General features: G+C 42.3%; 1 protein-coding gene across 1 annotated transcript in view; it reads left to right on the forward strand.

The window, feature by feature from the left end:
• The window catches only part of LOC107540679 (uncharacterized), a 127,653-nt gene that overhangs the window by 51,713 nt on the left and 56,337 nt on the right, over positions 1 to 19,603 (forward strand). The window contains 8 exon segments of the mRNA XM_087817767.1: positions 2,852 to 3,054; positions 5,308 to 5,463; positions 8,075 to 8,168; positions 8,898 to 9,035; positions 12,093 to 12,244; positions 13,535 to 13,646; positions 15,153 to 15,202; positions 15,547 to 15,723. Coding sequence (XP_087673893.1) covers positions 2,852 to 3,054; positions 5,308 to 5,463; positions 8,075 to 8,168; positions 8,898 to 9,035; positions 12,093 to 12,244; positions 13,535 to 13,646; positions 15,153 to 15,202; positions 15,547 to 15,723 — 1,082 coding nt within the window.

Here is a 19,603-nt window from a genome sequence, read left to right on the forward strand (position 1 = left end):
TGGTTTACATGGTGTTAAGAGTTAGATTTTAATTCTTCCATTTTTCAGTTAAGGCTATTCCAGTTGAGCCTGGGTTCTCAATTTGACCATACTCTGTATGGGCATTTGCTATATACGAAGGAATTTTCAAGGGCCCCAGATGCCAAAATATCTGTTTCACGTGTCTGGCTCAGCCTTCTATACATCCTGCCCAAACTAAAATTTGATTTTATTTTAAACTAATTTAAAGTTGATCAAAATAATATAATACAGAATTTTAGCAAAAGAGGAAAGCAAAAATATTATCTTAAATATGACCACTCATGTGCATTCATAATCATTTTTCTGAATTCAAGTATTCTTCATGTGCATGTTAAGTTATAATCATAGGCTTCATATATATAATCATACACTATCTCCTGTTTTTCTCAGCAAACATTATATTCTATATTTTTCTATATTATTAACTAGCCTTTATACTCATTTCTGTAACTGCATAATTCTCTGAAGTGATAAATCATAATATATCTAACCATTTCCTTATTCATGAGCATTCAAGTAAGTTTCTAATTTTTCTTTATTATTAAAAATGCTATAAGGTACATCTCCATGCTTATAGATTTTTCCATATTTTGAATCAATTCCTTTGATAAATCTTGGAAGTGAAATTGCTGAAGCAAAATTTTAAGTCTTTGAAGAACATGTTGGCAGATTGCTTTTCAAGAGTTGTGCCAATTGGGGTGGTGAACAGACAATACAATATACAGATGATGTATTATAGAATCATACACCTGAAACCTATATAATTTTATTAACCAATGTCACCCAATAAATTCAATTAAAATTAAAAAAAGTTGTGCCAAATTATAAGGCCATCAATAAATGTTTAAGAGCACCAGTTCTGTTACATTGTATAGTACTTGATGTAAGCACAGAATGTCTGTGCCAATATATACATATATAGAGAAGGTGGAATTATATTGTTACTTTTTATTTTCTTGCTATTTATTGAGATTAAATATTCTAAATGTCTAACCTGTATTTTTTTGTGAATTTTCTGTTGTTTCCCTTTGTTTATCTCTTAGAATCCTGATGTTCTTCCTATCCACTCACATGAACTCGTCTTAAATAAAAACTTTAATCCTTCTATCATGTTTTCTGCAAATATTTCCCCCAATTCGTCTTATTTTTAACAGAAACTTATTTTCATACAGTGAAATCTGTTGATCTTTTTCCTTTGTGATTTTTTTCTATCTTCCTAAATCCACAAAGCAAAGTTTCTTCTAGATGTTTCATATTTCTTATTCTAGTTTCTTAAGATTTTCATTTTATTTAAAAAATGTTTAACCCCTTTAGTATTCCACATGGAGTGTGTGTATGTGGCTCAAAATTGAATTTTCCCCCAAATTACCAGGAATGTATCCTACTACAATTTAGGTATTATGGTACCAGATTTTTTAAATGTATTTTAAATTCTCTTATAAATCATAATAAATATCTGACATACCTATCTAGGCTCCCATCGATACCACACAGTTTTAATAATTATTATTTTTGAAATGTGTTCAAATTTGGATATAGAAATGATAAATATTCAAATTAAACTTTTGTATTAGACCAGAAAAGCAGGCACATATTATCCTCTGAAGACATGTAGGAATTAGTTTAATAAATTTCTTTATCACTTTGGAAGACTTCAAGAGTACAGAAATTACATCCTTGAGTAGACAAGGCTTTTGGTAGATAAATGGATAGATAAAGGAGTTTGTGCATGCTTAGGAGCCAAACCAGGAAAGGCAGATTAGGGGGTCCCCCAAACTAGGTCCTTGCAGGGAGCGTATATTAGAGCGTAGCAAAGATGTCAGAGCAGAGGAGCCAACCATGGCAGGGGGGCATTAAAGGACAAGCAGGCCCAGCTGGCGTGGCTCAGCAGTTGAGCACCGGCCTAGGATCCAGGAGATCGCGGTTGGATTCCCAGTCAGGGCACATGGTCAGGGCTCATGCCCGGGTTTCGGGCTCGATCCCCAGCAGGGGGCCTGCAGGAGGCAGCGGATCTGTGATGGCTCTCTCATCATTGGTGTTTCAACTCTCTCTCCCTCTCTCTTCCTCTCTCTGAAATCAATAAAGATATATATACATATATATATATTTTTAAAAAGAACAATATGATTGTTTCACAAGTTGCCCAGGGCTGGCCATGAGTGCAGGAGCAGTCAGGGCAGTTTAATGCCTGTAGAACAACTAAACTTGGAATTAGGAAGCCTAAATTCACTCTTGGTGTTGCTGTGTGACAGGTAGAAAGTTTCAGTGTTGCTTCGGATCCCTCACTGATCAAATGGAAATCGCGGCATCTGTGATACCTACTCTATGGGGAATCTTGTGAAAACAAATGAGTTAATGTATGTAAAATACTTTGAATTTTTGAAAGTGCAATCAGAGAGGCTTATAAAAAAACATTATTATTATTGGCCATAAGTTATCGGGCAAATATCAAGGACTTCTATTTCTATTTAGGTCATCTTTGTCATTTCTACTCTTTATTTTGGCTTAAAATATTTACAATAATGAGAACAACAAATACTATGTACCAGGTGTTTTTGCAGCTATTCACTCAACCTCTTAACAACCCTACTAGGTAATTATTATCTATTAGTGCCTATTATGTACTGTTATTACCCCCACTTTATAGATAAGGAAACCAAGAGACAGAGAAATGGAGTAAATTGCCCCAAATTTCACAGATTGTAAGTGGCAGAGCCAGGATTTGAGCCCAGAAAATCTGGATCCAGAGTCTGTGCCACTAATAGTATTTTTCTTAATATGTGATTTTTCTTTTTTTTAATATTTTAAAAAGTGCTTCGTTTTCTTTCAGCTGCTTTCAGCGAAAGTGATGGGAGATCCCTTTCTTGTGGGGGAGATCGGCCTGCTTGCACTCCGGTCTGCAGCAGCCAAAGGACAGAACCAAGGCCAAGATTCTCGTGTGCTGCTCTTGGAAACGTTTTCCAAACTTCTGGAACTTGTGACCCTCCACCACCGGCTGACAGAAATGAGTCTGGAGAGTGTGCACTTAGCTCGGTCAGTAGGGAGATGGAGGATCTGGATGGGGGATAACAGACAGTGGGGCTTCCTGCCTACAAGCCTTGCCCCCTCTGTGCCCCCAGAACAGCCGGAGGAGCCTTTCTAAATTGCTGAAATGATCACCGGCTGCCTTGCTTGCCCCTTCTCTCACCTAGGCCTTCCTGTGCGGCTCTCTGACCACTTAGCTGGGCTAGATCCTAGCACCCGGCCTTCCTCTCCATCCAGCACATTGCCTTGGACCAAGACGCTTAATGTTGGTTTATTGGTTTGCCTGCAGGTGGAAGCTCCCTCAGTGCAAAACCCCTGTGCGTGTTGTTTTGCATGGTACCCATCACCGGGGTCAGGCCTGACCTACACCAGGCACTCAGTGAATATTGGCTGGACTTTTCTCTTGAATGTAATGAAGTTCACTAGCAGAGCAGAAGCAGTAGAGGCCTAGACAAAGGAGAGGCTGAGGCAGGGATAGCATTCAGGCCTGACAGAGGCGTGGAAGGTTCAGCAGGTAGGGGGAGGGAAAGATGAACGAGTTAGGTGTTAGGTATGAGTGTGAGGTGATAGTGAGACATCCAAGTGGGCATGTTCCATAAGCAGGAAAAATATGAAACTAGAGGGTTTGTTACAAACATGTATGAGTTCTATTGTGTTCTGATCCCTATGAGAGGCCTTGTACACACAAAGGGTCCAACCATCTTCCACCAAACATTTTTGAGGGCCTGTTGCGGCCTGAGTCTGTACTGGGGACTTTATGTGTATTAGTTCATTTAATTCTCAGAATATCCTTATGAGGTAGCTTGAGAACATTTTACCAGTGAGGAAGTAGAGGCTCAGAAAAGTTAAGTAATTTGCTTAAGATTGCATAACTGAAAATATAAAAGAAGAATATACTAATTTAAACCATGAGTCAAGATATTTATTAATCCCTAAGATACTACTTCCCCGTAATTTCTGATCCTTGATCTTAGAAAGCTCACAATGTAAAAGTTACCCCTATTATGGTTTGATATGATATTTTAGTTATGTGAACAAGATATTATGGGAGCACAAAAAATAGAGTATTTCGTTCTTTTTAAATGAACTAGGGAAAGCTTCATAGAAAAGGGACTGTTATGGGATGAACTGTGTCCTTCCCAAAAGTCCTTACCCCCAGTACCTCAGCCTGTGACTTTATTTGGAGATAGGGTTTTTACAGAAGTAGCCAGGTTAAAATGAAGTTATTGAGGTGGGCCCTGATCGAATATGTCTGGTGTCCTTATAAGAAGAGGATATTTGGACACAGACACACACAGACGGAAGACTATGTAAAAACACAAGGAGAAGGTGGCCACTATAAGCAAAAGAGAGGGGCCTGGAACAGATCCTTCCCTCAAAGCCCTTAGAAGGAACCAACCCTGCTGACATCTTGATCTCAGGCTTCCATCCTCCAGAACTGTGAGACGAATTTCTGTTGTGTAAGCCACCCAGTTTATGGCACTTTGTTACAGCAGCCTAACAGGTGCCACCCAGTTTATGGCACTTTGTTACAGGTGCCAATTTCTCAAGATGGAGAAATGTGTTAGAATGGGGATGAGAGAGGAGGAGAAGGCATTCTAGATACATAAGGCTGAAATGCCACAGGGACACCAGAACAGAGCCCCATTGCAAGCTGTGGAAATGTGGGAGTAGAGCTCAGAACTGAGGCAGGACAGAGATGGGGGTCACAGATTCTTAAACTAGAGGGGATTGTTAGGGCACTGGATTGGAAGGAAGGCACCCCAAGGAAGGGATGGAGGAGATGAGAAGAGGACTGGGTTTGGAACCTCAAGAGGCACTGGGATTTGAAAATAAAGAGAAGGAGAAGCAATGAAGACAGAGAGTGGTCACAAGTTAGGAGCATGGACATCCTGGATCCAGGAGAACAAAGGTATTCCTTAAAGAGGGAACAGAGGCTAGCCATAAAGAATTTCAAGGGAAAATGTTGAACCTTGTATTGATATTAGTGACCTGATGAGGACTCTGAGGACAGGGCCAACTTGCAAGAAATGAGGGTTGAAGTGCCCAAGCACATCTCCTCCTACTTTACTTCTGTTTTCAGCTGTCGTCACACAGGGCAGACATAAGACCTGTGACTCATTCACCTCCTACCCTACTTGGCTTACTCTTGCTTTGCACTTTGCTTTTGTGCTTATTCTGATGCTTTAGTTTTCTTACCACTTACTTTCCTTTCAGGGGAAAATAATAGTAAATGTTGTTGGCTCTTTTCCCCCCTTTTAGTCTCTACAAGGAAATGGCATGGGAGATGGGGTTTGAAGAGTTCCATTTGTATCTGAGGCCTGTTCACTTTGAATTTGCATCACAGAAAGACAAGGTGGATCATCCACCTCCTATCTTTATCACCTCCCTGCTGGAGAACAGTGATCGTGTGGACAGGTGAGCCTTAAGGGGGTTAAAGTAAAAATAATGTAATGGTAGAATGTGTGAAAAATAATTCCTACCACCACTGGACACACAAATGCAATTGTACTGCTAAATTCATTCCTTTATATGCTATCTGCCACAGTGACATTTCTTTTTTTCTTTTCTTTCTCTTTTTAATATGAGGGGGAAATAAGGTCTCAACAGAGGGGAATAATTGGATTTTAAAATATCAAGTAACTGAGAAATGGAAGAATCAGATCAGAGTCTTCAAATGAGATGGAATCACAGCTACCTGGGTTGACTATGTTGTTTCTGGGTAGAAAGAGCTGTGAAGTTTGGTCCCATGGGGCAAGAACCATGGATCAGAAGTCCAGGTCCCTTTAACTTTCCCTGGGACCAGGAAGAAGCCAGTCAAGTTTTCTGAGCACTGTTCCCTCGAAATTCTAACACAATGTACAAATCTAACATGTATGGCAATATCTTAGGTTCTGTTGCTGGTTAGTAACAGAAGCTGACTCAAACCAGTGAAACCTCTTTTTCATGTCCTATAAGTTTTCATGCCCTTTGGCAAAAAGAAAACGCCCTTACCAGTAACAGATTCTGAATCTATCTAGTCAAAAAAGGAATCTTTTTCACCCTCACAGATTCAGCCTTTGATGTGTGCTGAGAAAAAACTTCTGTCTCCCTCTTCTTTCATTCCCTCCTAGTCTGCCCTTCCCCTGAGGGACCTAGCTCTGTCCTCAGAGATTTTGGATCCTGGCCCCACCCACTCCAAGGAAGGCAGAGATGACTCCAAGGAAGAAGAGTCACCTTTGTTTTGCTGATGTGGATCTCTGCTCAAACTATAACTTGGATATGTTAATATATTAAAGGACTCATCTTCCTCAGAGAGAGCATGAGTTAGAACTGAGGGGTTAGGGTAATAGAATATAGTATCCCAAAATTTCTCAATCTCAGCACTGTTGAAATTTGGGGCTGGGTGACTCTTTCTTGTAGGGGGCTGTGTATCAGAAGTTAAGCAGCACCCCTGACCACTACCTATCAGATGCTAATAGTACCCCTTCTCCCCATTTGTGACAATCAAAAATGTTTCCAGACATTGCCAAATGTCCCTTAAAGGCAAAATGTCCCCTGCTGTATCCTGTCACACTAGCTAAACCAAAATGAGAATTCATTGTAAGGATACAGAGATATCGCATGGAAGCTGAAGGCAGGAAGCATAATTGGGCCTCAGTCGAGGCTAAGTCTCCAACCTAGAGCCAAGCTATTATTCTCTGTGTCTTCAAGGCCTCCTGCTGGAGCTGGTATTTTACACTGCTGTGAAATAGGGCATATTTTTGTTCAGTTGGAATCAGCCAAAAAGTACAACTTGCCCAAGTGCTCTGTGGCCTGGCCAAGCAGTGATTGGTCTTCCCAGTGATGACCCAGAGATCCTACAAGATCTAGGGAGCTTTCTGAATTACTAGAGGAAGGTTTATACATCCAAGGAATCTGTGCCTTGAGTTTGCATTTATTTTATGTATGTTAATTTCTTAAAGTCACCACTTTGTAGTTCCACTATAACAACATATATCAAATACAAGCATACTGATTACATTTTAAGAAGCACATTCATGCATATTATTCCACGTAATTTTTGTCATAACCATATACGAGATAGGTGATATCCCATTTACAGACAAAGAAACTAAAATTCATAAACATTAAATTACTCAACTGAGTCTCATAGTTATGAGCAAAGAACCATATCTCAGGGCAGAAATGTAGTTACAAAGAATATTTAGATGATGGTTGGGGCGATGGGAGAGAGTTAAAGCTGGACAACTTTTAGGGAGTGGACAAAGGGGCCTGAGTCAGTGAGGGGCCTGAGTAGATGAGGTTGTGGGGAGGAAGAAACTTTCCTCTATCTACACTTCTATGTTCTTTCTACTGGTCTAATAATCAAATAGACATGAGACACATTAACAAGAGAAAATGACCAAATTTAATTATATATGTACATATAGGAACCCCATGTATGTGAGTGGTTCAGAGAGAAAAAAGGAAAAATGAGGAAATGACTTTCTGAACTAAGGAATGAGGTAAGGCGCCTGGGGCCTCAAAGGGGAGGAAGGTCATTCACAGCGCAGATGTTCAGTAATTAGAAGTTTGCCCTGCCCTACATATAAGTCATAAAAAGTTATCTCTGGTGATAGCTCCTATTATGGACAAGGTTCTTAATTTAAATTCTTTAAGGGAGAGATAAAAGTTTCTGTGATCCCGCAGGTTCTCAATTTGCCTTCGGCTCAAAACAATCCACATGCCCAAGTGGGGAGGTGAAGATGTCAAGAGGAAAAACAAGAGAAAACAGTGCCATAGTCTAGAAAAAAGAATTTCAAATGCTCCAGGTGGATGGTCACTACAATGAAACTACAGGGAGATCAAGTTCAATAAGGATTGAAAACACCCCAGAGTCCTTCAGTCTTTGGGTGGAAATATCAAGTCTTGCATAATGTCTGCACTTGCTGTTCCCTGTTACTACTGATATCTGAGAGTTGATCACAGGCCATTCTGTCCCATCAGGATGGGCATTTCTTGGCTAGTGGCACGGCACACTATTACAATGTCATGTTTCTTCTTGCAGATATTCTCCTACTACTCTCGTCTTGGCCATCTCTGAGGTGGATGACAACCAAGTTGGCAAATTTAGTTTTTATACAAAGGAAGCCATCCTTAAGGTAAACTATTTTAATTATTTTTTAAAAAATAAACTAAAGTAAAATTAAGCAATTTGCTCATGTATTTCCTTAAAAATCATAATGTTTAATTCATATAAGGTTGGCTCTCACATACAAGAAAAGTTTCCAACTTCATAAGTAATGATGATGGCCTTGCCTTATTTGATGTGTACATTGGCCTGGTTTGAACTATGGAGACTGCAACACCCGTTGCAATAATTTATATTAGATATTAAAAAGAAGCATAGATAGTGAACCATTTTTGTATCAAGCTTTGAAAATATACACTTGTTATTGGAGCTTTTATCTGACCTTTTTAAACCTGGTGCTGTTTTTTCCCTGAACTCAGATTTCTTTGCTTCCATGTGTGAATGTGCAGGTCTGTATTTGTGTATCTTAAAAACATAAATCTAATCTTGGCCGTTTTACAAGAGCCTGTCCTTGAGCATGTTTGTTCATTCATCAGAGCCTACTCATCCTTTTTGACATTTGGGGAAACCTGATGGGGTCCAGCTACAGAGCAAATCAGGCTTGGGGGCTGCCTTCACAAAGGAAACGCTGCGTAGGGAGAGACAGATTCAGTCTTGTGACTGAGGAACAAGGATCTCGGCTCATCCTGCAGTTTGATTGATATATATACATGTTGAATAAGTGGTGACCTCAACTTTCAACTTTACTTTTTTCTTTATGAGAGAAATTTCTAATACCTTTGATATTTTCTTTTTGTAGCTCATGTTGCATTCGGGAGTGGAAAATATGCAAGTGACCCTTGCATGTCAGGCTGCTCAGAAAAATGCTTTGATGGTGGCTGCCCAGCATGCATTCCTCTATCACACTCCCCGAGGGGGCTGTCCTGCTCGTGTTAAGGTCAGTCTGTAAGAGAGAAGAGCCTGAGGCGTGGTGCCGCCACTGCCAGCTAATGTCAAGGCTCAGGCTGCCCCTTCCTTCCAAACTTCCCTCCCTACCTCGGCCTCTCCCTCTCCTTCCTGCCTTCTTTCCCCTCCCCCTTCCCTTCTTCTCTTTTTCCCCTTTTTCCTTCTTTCCTATCCTTTTATCTTCTTTTCTTCCCCCCATTCCCATTCTTTCTTCTTTCCTAAAGTGAAACTACTGGTGAACAAATCTGAGGAACCAGTTTTTTCTTTTTTTAAATACAATATATCTTTATTGATTTCAGAGAGAGGAAGGGAGAGAGAGAGAGAGAGAAACATCAATGATGAGAGAGTCATTGATCGGCTGCCTCCTGCGCGCCCCCGACTGGGGATTGAGCCCCCAACCTGGGTATGTGCCCTGACTGGGAATCGAACCCCCATCGCCTGGATCCTAGGTCGATGCTCAACCTCTGAGCCATGCCCAGCTGGGCTGAGGGATGAGTTTCTTGACAGGCAGAGATGAACATGTGATCACTCTGAGTAGGGAGGAGCCCCTTCAGATACTCAGGCATGGAAGCGAGAAAGGACAGATAGGTCTAGGAAAAAATGGGCCCGGTTTGACCATCACTTTTGGTTTTCATACAAAGTTGACATATAGGCTCTTTTATTTAATTAATTTAATCTTATGACGAACACCAACAATTAAACAGAGGGAAGTAGGGTTGTTCAGGCTGCCATGGAGGTTGAGAGGCTTATGAGTTACTTCCTGAGGTCCACTCAAGGAGCAAATGTTGAAAGGCCCTAGATAGGAGCACGGGGCAGGCGAGGGAAGGCACGAGGAGTAATGGCTGGAGAGACCGTTAGCACTGGGAGGGCTAAGGAGGCATGAGGAATGTGTGTGTGTGTGTGTGTGTGTGTGTGTGCGTGTGTTTGTAGGCTTTCCTACAACTGTGGGACGGAAGAGGGCTAATGACATAATAAGGAGGAATGAAGGATGAACGTAGTGAAAGGGACCAAGAGGGAGGCAGGGAAGGAAGGGAAAAAGGAAAGAGACAGAGACGGAATAAAATTGGATGCTGCTACCAAAGCCAAAGGAGGGGAGTGTTTCAAGAAGAAATGAGACATTTAAGAAGATGTATGGATGACAAGCACATACAAAGGTGTTCAAAACCATTAGTCATTAAGAAATGCAAATTAAAACCCCAGTGAGAAACAACTGCACACCCATTTGAGTAGTTAAAATCTAAATGACTGATCACTCAGTGTTGGCAAGGATGCGAAGGGTGCAGAACTCTCACACACTGCTCCTGGGAATGCAAAATGCTCAACCATCTTGGAAAATAGTTTTGGCGCTTTCTTAAAAAGTTAAACATACACTTACCAGATGACCCAGCCATTCCACTTCTAGGTATTTACTCAAGAGAAAGTACATGTCCATATAAAGACACACAAATGTTTATAGACTCTTTATCTGAAATAGCCAAGAAGTGGAAAGAACCCAAACACCCACCACCAGATGAATGGATAAACAAATCGTGGAATATTCATGCACTGGACTACTACTCAGCAATACAAAGGCATGAGCTATTGATACACACAACAGTGTGGAGGAAGCCAGACCAAAAAAAAGTACACACTGCGTGACTCCCTTTCCATAAAGTTCTAGGAAATGCGTTCTAATCTATCGTTGCAGAAAGCAGAGCGGTGGTTACTTGAGGAGGGGGCTTGGGTGGGAGGGATGGCGACGGTCATTATTTTTTTGTGGTGATGGTTTCAGTTGTATACATACGCTAAAACTTATCCAGTTGTACACTTCACACCTGTACTGTTATTTGGATGTCATCTGTACCTTGATAAAGCTATTATTTTTAAAAGAAAAAAGAATTAGGAGCCAAAAGTTGATAGAGTTAACTCTGGATGGAAGAACAGAAGGGCAGGGATTTCAATGAGCCCATCTGACATTCTCCCAAGTTCACTGCTGCCCGACAGAGCAGTTCTAGTGAAGCTGGAGTGACAGCCAGGCCGCCCGAGCGCGGGACTGAGAAGGCGACAGAAACACAGAAGCAGCGCACATTTACTGCTTCTGTGTTAGCCTGCTCAGGTTGCCGTAACAAAATACCACAGGCTGAGTGGCTTACACAACAGAAATTTATTTCCTCATAATTCTGGAGGCTAGATCAAGATCAAGGTGAAACATGGCCAGCTTCTGGTGAGAGCTCTCTTCCTGGCTTGCCTGCGGCTGTCCTCTCAGGAGACGGGACTGACGCAGGGGTCTTCAGAAAAAGTCAAGATGGAAACATTAAAGTTTTACCCAGGGTTGTTTTCTTCTGCTGAGGAGAACTCCTTGTTTCTTTCTTTGAGAAAGAGAGGTCTTTCCTTTGAAAACGTAGTATTTTCCTTTCAGTTAGTATTTTAGAAAAATGTAAAAGAATTCCACCCATCATGCCTGATAGCTCCATAACCAATGGGAAGATTGGAAAACATGGATTTCCCTTGTTTCTTCTCATCTTTCCTCTCTCACCCACGCTCCTTCCTTCGCCAATGCATCACGCGTGGCAGCATGCATGGCCCATCTCTACCTGCTTGGGCCATACCAGGATGGGCGACCTGAAGCAAGCTCTCAGACCTCGCAGCCATGACGTCCATCAGCAGTATTTCTTGAGAGGCCACTCTATTCGAGCACCCCAACTAGCCACCTTGTGGAATGGAGAATTTTTGTCACAGCACTCCAGACAATTGCACTCTATTCTGGAAATAAGTTACGCTTAGTGCCTCACCCCTTCGTTGTGCAAAATGGTAGCTCTCTTCCCTGCTCTCCCTTACTCTCTGTACGCTCCGCCCCTCCCCTCCCCTCCCCTCCCCTCCCCTCCCCTCCCCTCCCCTCCCCTCCCCTCCCCTCCCCTCCCCTCTTCTCTCGTTTCCCACCCCCCTCCCCACGTATCCAGTCATTTACATGTGTTTGTGGTCAGTTGTGGCGGTGAGATAATTTTATAGCCAATACCATAGGACTTATAAATCCAACAAATTTAATTCACTTTGGTTTGAAATATTATAGAAAACAAGTTCAGATCTGAGAACTCATGATGGAAGGGGTCCAACCAGAAGTAATTCCAGAATTGTAAATGGCACAGAGAGATTGCTGTTAGCCCCATCTCCAAAAGTTCCAGACACCTTTCTTCCTTCAGAAAGATCCCAGGCTACCAAAAGGTACTGTACCGGGGGAAGCGGGGTTAAAATAAGCACCTCTCTTAAGTCAGTTAAGAAGAGTATGATGGAACTGAAGAATGCCTAACGCCCAGAGTGACCAGCATGTGTTTAATGTTGAACCTTGTATGCACTAAGAAGGCTCATCTCCTTCCAATATCCTGCAGACTACGTGAAGGAGAGTTAATAGTCCCTAATTGCAACCTTCTCTTCTCTTCTCTTCTCTTCTCTTCTCTTCTCTTCTCTTCTCTTCTCTTCTCTTCTCTTCTCTTCTCTTCTCTTCTCTTCTCTTCTCTTCTCTTCTCTTCTCTTCTCCTCTCCTCTCCTCTCCTCTCCTCTCCTCTCCTCTCCTCTCCTCTCCTCTCCTCTCCTCTCCCCTCCCCTCCCCTCCCCTCCCCTCCCCTCCCCTCCCCTCCCCTCCCCTCCCCTCCCCTCCCCTCCCCTCCTCTCCTCTCCTCTCCTCTCCTCTCTTCTCTTCTCTTCCCTCCCTCTCCTTTGTTCCTTTCTCTGTATTTTTCAAGCTTCAAAGAGGGTAGAACACAAGAATAAAGAATATTGGCCTCTCCAAATTTTCCATGTCTATCTTAAAGAGAAGCATAGAACTACCCTCACTATTCTCATGAGGGTTTTGCCATTGCTTAGTATAGTAGAACCGTGTGTTGTTAGAAAGACGTGGCTCCTAAAGAGATATGTCTGTAAAGCAGGGATGCCCTGTTATGTCTTGACCTCTTCTCACCATGACAGAGAAAGAGAGATATTTGTATAATGCAATAATTATGAATACTCTTGAGTATTTTATTGGGGCATGCCAATGACATTCTAGTTTAATTCTGGCAAATTTAAAAAAAGAAAAGAGAAGAAACCACAGGCAAAGCTACTCAAGCTACCATTAATCTGACATATGGCCCGAGTTCAGGTGCCCTAAGTCCACATTCCCAATGTGCGGATGGGAGACTTAAAACCAATGTGTCTGGTCGAGCAGACCCTTGGGAGGCCAGTTCAGTCCAGGTGCCCCTATAGATCAGGCCAGAAGGACACAAAGGGACCTGGATAGTACAAACACTAGGCCAGACTGTGAAGTTTGGGACAGCCGATGCATGCCTCAAGCACATGGGGTCCCCAAGGAGGATGGTGACACATCAGCACTGGAAGTAGCTGGGAACCACAGAGACAGAGTCACCAGCAACCTGCTGCAATGCCCAGTACTCAACCTCAGGTGTTCTTGTCCTTCAGAGAGCTCTCTTGTTATATGTCAACTTGCCTTGGGCTCAGATGTCTCTGTTTACTTGTCAGGGCTCCAGAGGCTTTCGTGTCTATTCAACTAGAAAAGGTGGGACTGAGGGACATGATGCTGAATGCCTTCCTCCTCAGGAAACAAACCATGGCTGACACAATGAAAAGCCTCGTGAGTATAGTAAGAAGAGCTCCTGAAAGCTCTCCTGCCATCTTTTACATTTGAGCAAATAAAAATTCTTAACTTGGAACCTGTTGCATTCAGCCTATTGGGACAGGACCATTGAAAAGATATTATAAAAACCTGGAAAAAGGAGTTCAAAAAGAAATAGAAAGGAAACAATTCTAGCTAATTGCCACCTAGTTTTTTAAATATGTGTATTTTTCCAAGGTCATATTTTGTTTTGTCACTTTCTAAATGGAACTAGTTTCAGCACCTGCTCTGGAACATTTGACCATTCCTGAGTGACCCACTGGTGCGTAGGATGTTTAGACAAGGTGAACAAAGACTCTTGTCATAAATTCACCTGTTATCTTGGTTTTTCAGGCGCTATCACCCTATTCCCATTTAAGGGTTTGATACTAGCCCAACCTGTTGAAAAATATTTATAAAACTCAAGTCTTTAAATAGTTAAAAAGAATTGCTTAATTTTGTGAATATCATTTCATTATTTATTAATGTTTTGATGAGGAACTCGTTAGGCTAATGAACCAATATTTGAGAAAGAAGTTGCAGATTTACAATCTCTATACTTTTTCCTACCTATGACTGAAAAGGAAAGACTTAAATTTACCTAACCCAGTTCTACAAATGGGATGTGAGGGAGTCCAGGCTTCAGGATTACTGCTGAGCAATAATGGAGAAAAAGGAATCCTTTTAAAAGTCACTGAGATATTAAATTACTTTTTTAAAAACTATAATATTCAAAAAATATTGACCAACTGGAAAATGTAATAGCCCATTAACTGCTTTTAGGATTATCCAATGCCTATCAGATTAGGTCTAGCAGTGGACTTGCCAGGCCCAGAGGTTGGCCAAGATCATGAAGTCCCCTCCACTGTTGGCAAATCTAATCTAATATAATATAATTATCAGTTTTGTCAAGGTCTGGGATTTTAGCCTTCTTGCAAGCTAGTAAGTTAACCTGTGACTGTTCTGTGATGCTGGCAGAAGACCAATACTCCTAGTTCAGAGACAAAAGAACTTTATTTCTCACAGCAGAGTAGGCAACATGAGCTTTATGTTTGTGTCAGTTCCCTTGGCCTCCCAAGTCCCAAGGGGGCAACACGGAGGAGCCTGGATGCATGCAGTGGGGGTTTGTCACAGTTGAGAAATACTGAGCTAGGGGGAACGCAGCTCTTTTATAGCAGGCCTGCTCTTTTTCCTGGAGGAAGACATTACCTTATCCCTTAAGACTGCTTTCTTCAAACATAACCCTGAGAAGTGGCCCAGGTAAAGAGTGGCCAGGGCCTTGCATTCTTGAATCACTCAGCAAAATGTACAGGAGTGGGAGAGACCCATGGAGGAGTGTTTCCCAGCAAGTTGACCTTCAGAAAGAGTGTCTCAATAGTCTGGCCTTTTTCTGCTTCAAGTTTGCTATCAGTTTGTATGTATATACTAGCTTGGGGAATTTTTATAACCAACCGCTAATAGAAGAACTATCATCTTTTATTACAGGATGAAGTTGAAAAAGCCAAGAGAGAAGTTGTAGTTGAATATTGTCGGAAGTAAGTATAGTACATGTAGTATATGTGAACTACACATGCTGATTTCTCTGACTCAGTATTATGTAGAAATCCTACAAGGCATCAGGTGGTTTGTTTTATATGAGCCACAGTCCTATTAGATAAAACCAAATTAAACTGTCCTCTGACATACAGAAGAAGGAGCACCAGAAATGAAGGACAGGAGCTGCCCATGCCTCTGCCTTCATGCAATAGCAGCCTGACCCAGACAGAGATTTCTTTATGAGAGGTCCTCTATTCTCTTTGAAAGGTCTTCTAGGGAAGTAGATCCTGGAACTTCTGTGAGAGATGGAGCAACCTAGACATCATCTTTTCTGATTTTTCAGGTTTAACCACCGCATGTCTCACTGTGCTCTTCGGGGCCAGATCATGGCCTACTGCAATAGCCTGAGGGCCCTGCTGGAAGATTTCCCTACCATCAGGGATACCTTTTTCATGGTAGGGCAACCACAGGAAAAGAAGGGGCTGAGGGACTCCAAGAAGGGCCTCAAGGCTGCCCCCAGGTGCGTAATTTCCTTTAGAGCTTGTTACTCACCCTCTCCACCCTACCCCTCCCAGGGAAGAGGCATGTTAAGTTTGGTATGGAAATCTTGCTCCCATTACTTCATTTGACCTTGATCTTCCAGTCCAGAAGGGCAAAAGAAAGAATTAACACTTCAACGATAAGAGAATCTTTGTGCTTGAGTCCAGAAGGAGTTCTTTGTTTATGGACTGTTTGACTCCTTTTTCAATCTATGCAGTTTTATTTCCCCCTAGAGAGCCCTAAGATTTTCATCAATCACACCCTTTTGTATAAGCCAGCCTCTAAAATAAACAAACAAATAAGTAGACTTGATCTTGAGCTGTCTTGGCTTCAAATATTTTACTCAATGGAGTAGAAGAAATATTCAGAGAAATATGGTATACCAGTGCCTTGGATATATCAGTGTTTTTCTGTATTTCTCTGACAGAGAAAAATATAAATGTAGTAATATTAAGTGATAAGAGCAGAGTTGTTTCCATACTTTCTTATCACGCTTTATCCAGTTTTCCAAATGTTCTTAACTCAGCCTACCTAGAGTTCACTCACCTGGATGAGGGGTCAGCATACCTGTGCAGTCAGTGGCCACATTTCCTCTAAAAAAGGAATGAGTTATGCAGTTACGCAGTCTCCAAGGGGGAGGAGAAACATCCTGTAGGATGACCTTACCTCCCTCCTTCCTCTTTCCCTACTGCACTGTGCTGAGTATCAGCAATAGTAAATAAGATCATAGAACACAGAGATGAGAGGGACTGAAAGACCATTTGTATCAGACCACACTTTCACTCACTTATTCCTTCATGTGTCATTCAAACATTATTTATTCAGTGCTTACTTAGTACCAGGCTCTTTGCTACATGCTGGAGTCACAAAGGTGACTAAGCCATTGACTCTGGCAATAAATGCAGTCTAGTGGGGAAAGTTCTATAAGCAAAAAAGTAACTTCAAAGATAACATGTTAGAGTTATGTACAAAGTTCTGTGACAGCATCAAAGAAGGAGTGTTTAACTCACACCTAGGACCTCAGGGAGAAATTCAGAGAGGAGGTGGTAGGTAAGTTGGAGTTCACCAAGAAAGTGGGAATGATAGAACAGGCTAGAGAATGCTAGAGAATGCAAGAAGTTGAGTCCTTAAGCCCTTCACTGATTGATAACTGGCTATCAAAATAGTAGCCACTCCTACCTTGATACAGATAAGGTGCACAATTTGTGGATATGACTGTTATGTCTCATGAGCTCAGCCAGTGGGTTCACTTGGGTAGACTTCAGGATTTACCTAATGAAAGAATGCATTTGAGATAGGAGCAGGGCAAAGATACCTCAGTAGACCAACTGTTTTGTAAAGGGTTTGACCTGTTGCCCAATGAAGCTAACATGCATTTTTCTCTCATATGAAACATCGCAGGATAATCCTCTAAGATGTCTCAGTTCCATTCTCTCATCCATCCACTAGCTAAGTCAACCATTTATAAGTGCAATCAATTTGGGCTTAAATTTTTAAAATAGTTTCCAGAAGTCTAACCATGAGTTCACTATATTTGCATTTAGGATAAAATATATTTAGGAAGTCTATTTTTGTTTCTGATCTGTTCTATTTGCAGCAAATAAGAAGGTTAGAAAGGATGGAGGGAGGAAAGATCTATCTGACTCGTAGATCTTGCTCTATTCCTTTATTGTTTCTTGTAGATACCTATGTCTCCTAAAGATTAAGGGAAACAGTCCCTTGAAAGGGAGAGCCTATAGCCCTAAATCACCTTGTCAGTTAATGTGTGATAATTCCAGGGCAAGTGTTTGGTCCATGAAGTGCGAGCAACTCATACAGTCAGGCAGTGAATGAGCCGCAGCTGGTAGAGAGTCAGTGTTTCTCCACTATACCCATCTCTTGCTTCCTAAACTCTCTAGATAACTTCAAAGTCTATGATTCATTCATGAAGGAAGTATTCATAAAAATTGAACATCAGCGACAGAAAGGAATAGTGGAGAGAGCCATGGCCTGGTAGTTAGAATATGTGGACTTCACCCAGCTCAGTCCTAAGTTGCCCTGAGGTCTCAGGCAAATCTCTTCTCTTCAGTCTCTCAACCTCAACTCTTCACCTAATGAGTGAGGAAACTGAAGCAGCTCTCTGAAACTAAATATGTTGAGGTTCTTCGTGATGAGGTGTCTAAGAGCTTGAGTCTAAGGAATGCAACTGCTGAGGAAAGACTCTCAGGATGAGGGCCAGTCAAGAGTATTTATGAGCCCGGCCGGGCGTGGCTCAGCGGTTGAGCATCGACATGGATCCAGGAGATCGAGGTTTGATTCCCGGTCAGGGCACATGCCCGGGTTGCAGGCTAGGCAGCTGATCAATGACTCTCCCGTCATTGATGTTTCTATTTCTCTCTCCCTCTCCTTTCCTCTCTCTGAAATCAATAAAGATATATTTTTTTAAAAAGAAGAAAAAAAAAGTGTTTATGAAATGGTGAGAATCATTCCAGGCCAAGTTTAACTAGAGATGAAGAGACAGCATTGAGGAATGAGGGTCATACAAGGATCCTCACCTCATTCATAAAATAAAAAGTTGGGTTTGACTGAAGATAAGAAATAAATTTTGCTTTAAGTGCCAATTCCAACAAGCAGTGCCTTTCTGAGGAGGCTTTCTGAGACATCCCAAGCATATGACAGTGCTGTAATTGATTGGCAATGTCTGCCATGGTCAAAAAAGGGGAGAAAGGTGGCCTCCTGTTTGTGTTTGCCATCCCTTGATGAGAAGAGCCCTGTGAGTTCTATAGGTTTAAAATTCTAAGATGCTACTTAATCCTTAATAGGCTGTAATGTCTGTAATGTACTGTGTTTAGCTTTAGCAGAGAACCCCACCCTCACCCCCCAACCAGATCAGAGTTTCTACAGAAGAGGAGCCAAGGGGAGCTCTCCTCCCAGGAAGAGTGCCCCTTGAGGCCTCCATGGCCCTGTGGCACCAGAGGAGGCTAGAGTCTGGAGACTAGGATGACACTTGGCCATACTCCCAAGAGCAGTGGCATTAGCTGATGGAGGAGCAAAGAAGGCACAGAAAGAAAGGACACTAACATTAATCGAACCCTTACTATGTGACAGGCAGAGCCACTGCTGTCCTGCTTTATGTGCCTTAGAAGAAGGCGCACTCCCTCCTCTGGGCAGGTGTAGTCCCATGCCCGGTGCAGAGCTTGGCAAGTAAAGGATGGACCTCGGCCCCTGCTGCTTGCCGCAGGGCACGACCTGAACAGTAGTAGCACATGGCAGCCTTGGTGCCCAGCACTGCACAGCAGTGGATTAGACATGGTCCTTCAAGCAAGGGGAAGTAGACGGAAAATTACAGTACATTGCGATAAAGAATAAAATAAAAGTATAATGAAAGCACCCACTAGGAAATGTTCAGCATTATCTAAAAGACCAGGAAAGCGGGGATGGGGAGCAAGGCAGGCCTCAGGGAAGAGGGAATGCTTAACCTGGGTCTTAAAAGGTGAGCAGTGCCTCAGGTGGACAAGGAAGGAATGTTACCCCAAGCTGGGAGACCCCCATGCGCAAAGGCACAGAGACGTGAGGCAGTGTGTGGACTTGTGAGTGGCTCCCGTCTCTCCAGGGTACATAGGAGGAGATCGGAAACAGGATGCATAGACTGAGAGGCAAGACCCAGAAGCCGGGCATTTGTCCTTCAGCAAACAGGAAGAAAGACGAACCAGAGGACTGTCAGGGGCATCATTTAGGAGACTACTTAAGCTGCGCAGACGAGAGATGTTTAGGAGGTGAAAGCAGCTAGGCCAGGTGCTGGATTTAATATGGGGCTAAGGGAAAAAGAGGGATCTAGGATGTCACCCAGAGTCTTGGGTGAATAAAAAGATGGCAGCGCC

Source organism: Miniopterus natalensis, chromosome 5, assembly GCF_054644295.1.
Source record: "Miniopterus natalensis isolate mMinNat1 chromosome 5, mMinNat1.hap1, whole genome shotgun sequence".
Taxonomy (NCBI): Eukaryota; Metazoa; Chordata; class Mammalia; order Chiroptera; family Miniopteridae; genus Miniopterus; species Miniopterus natalensis.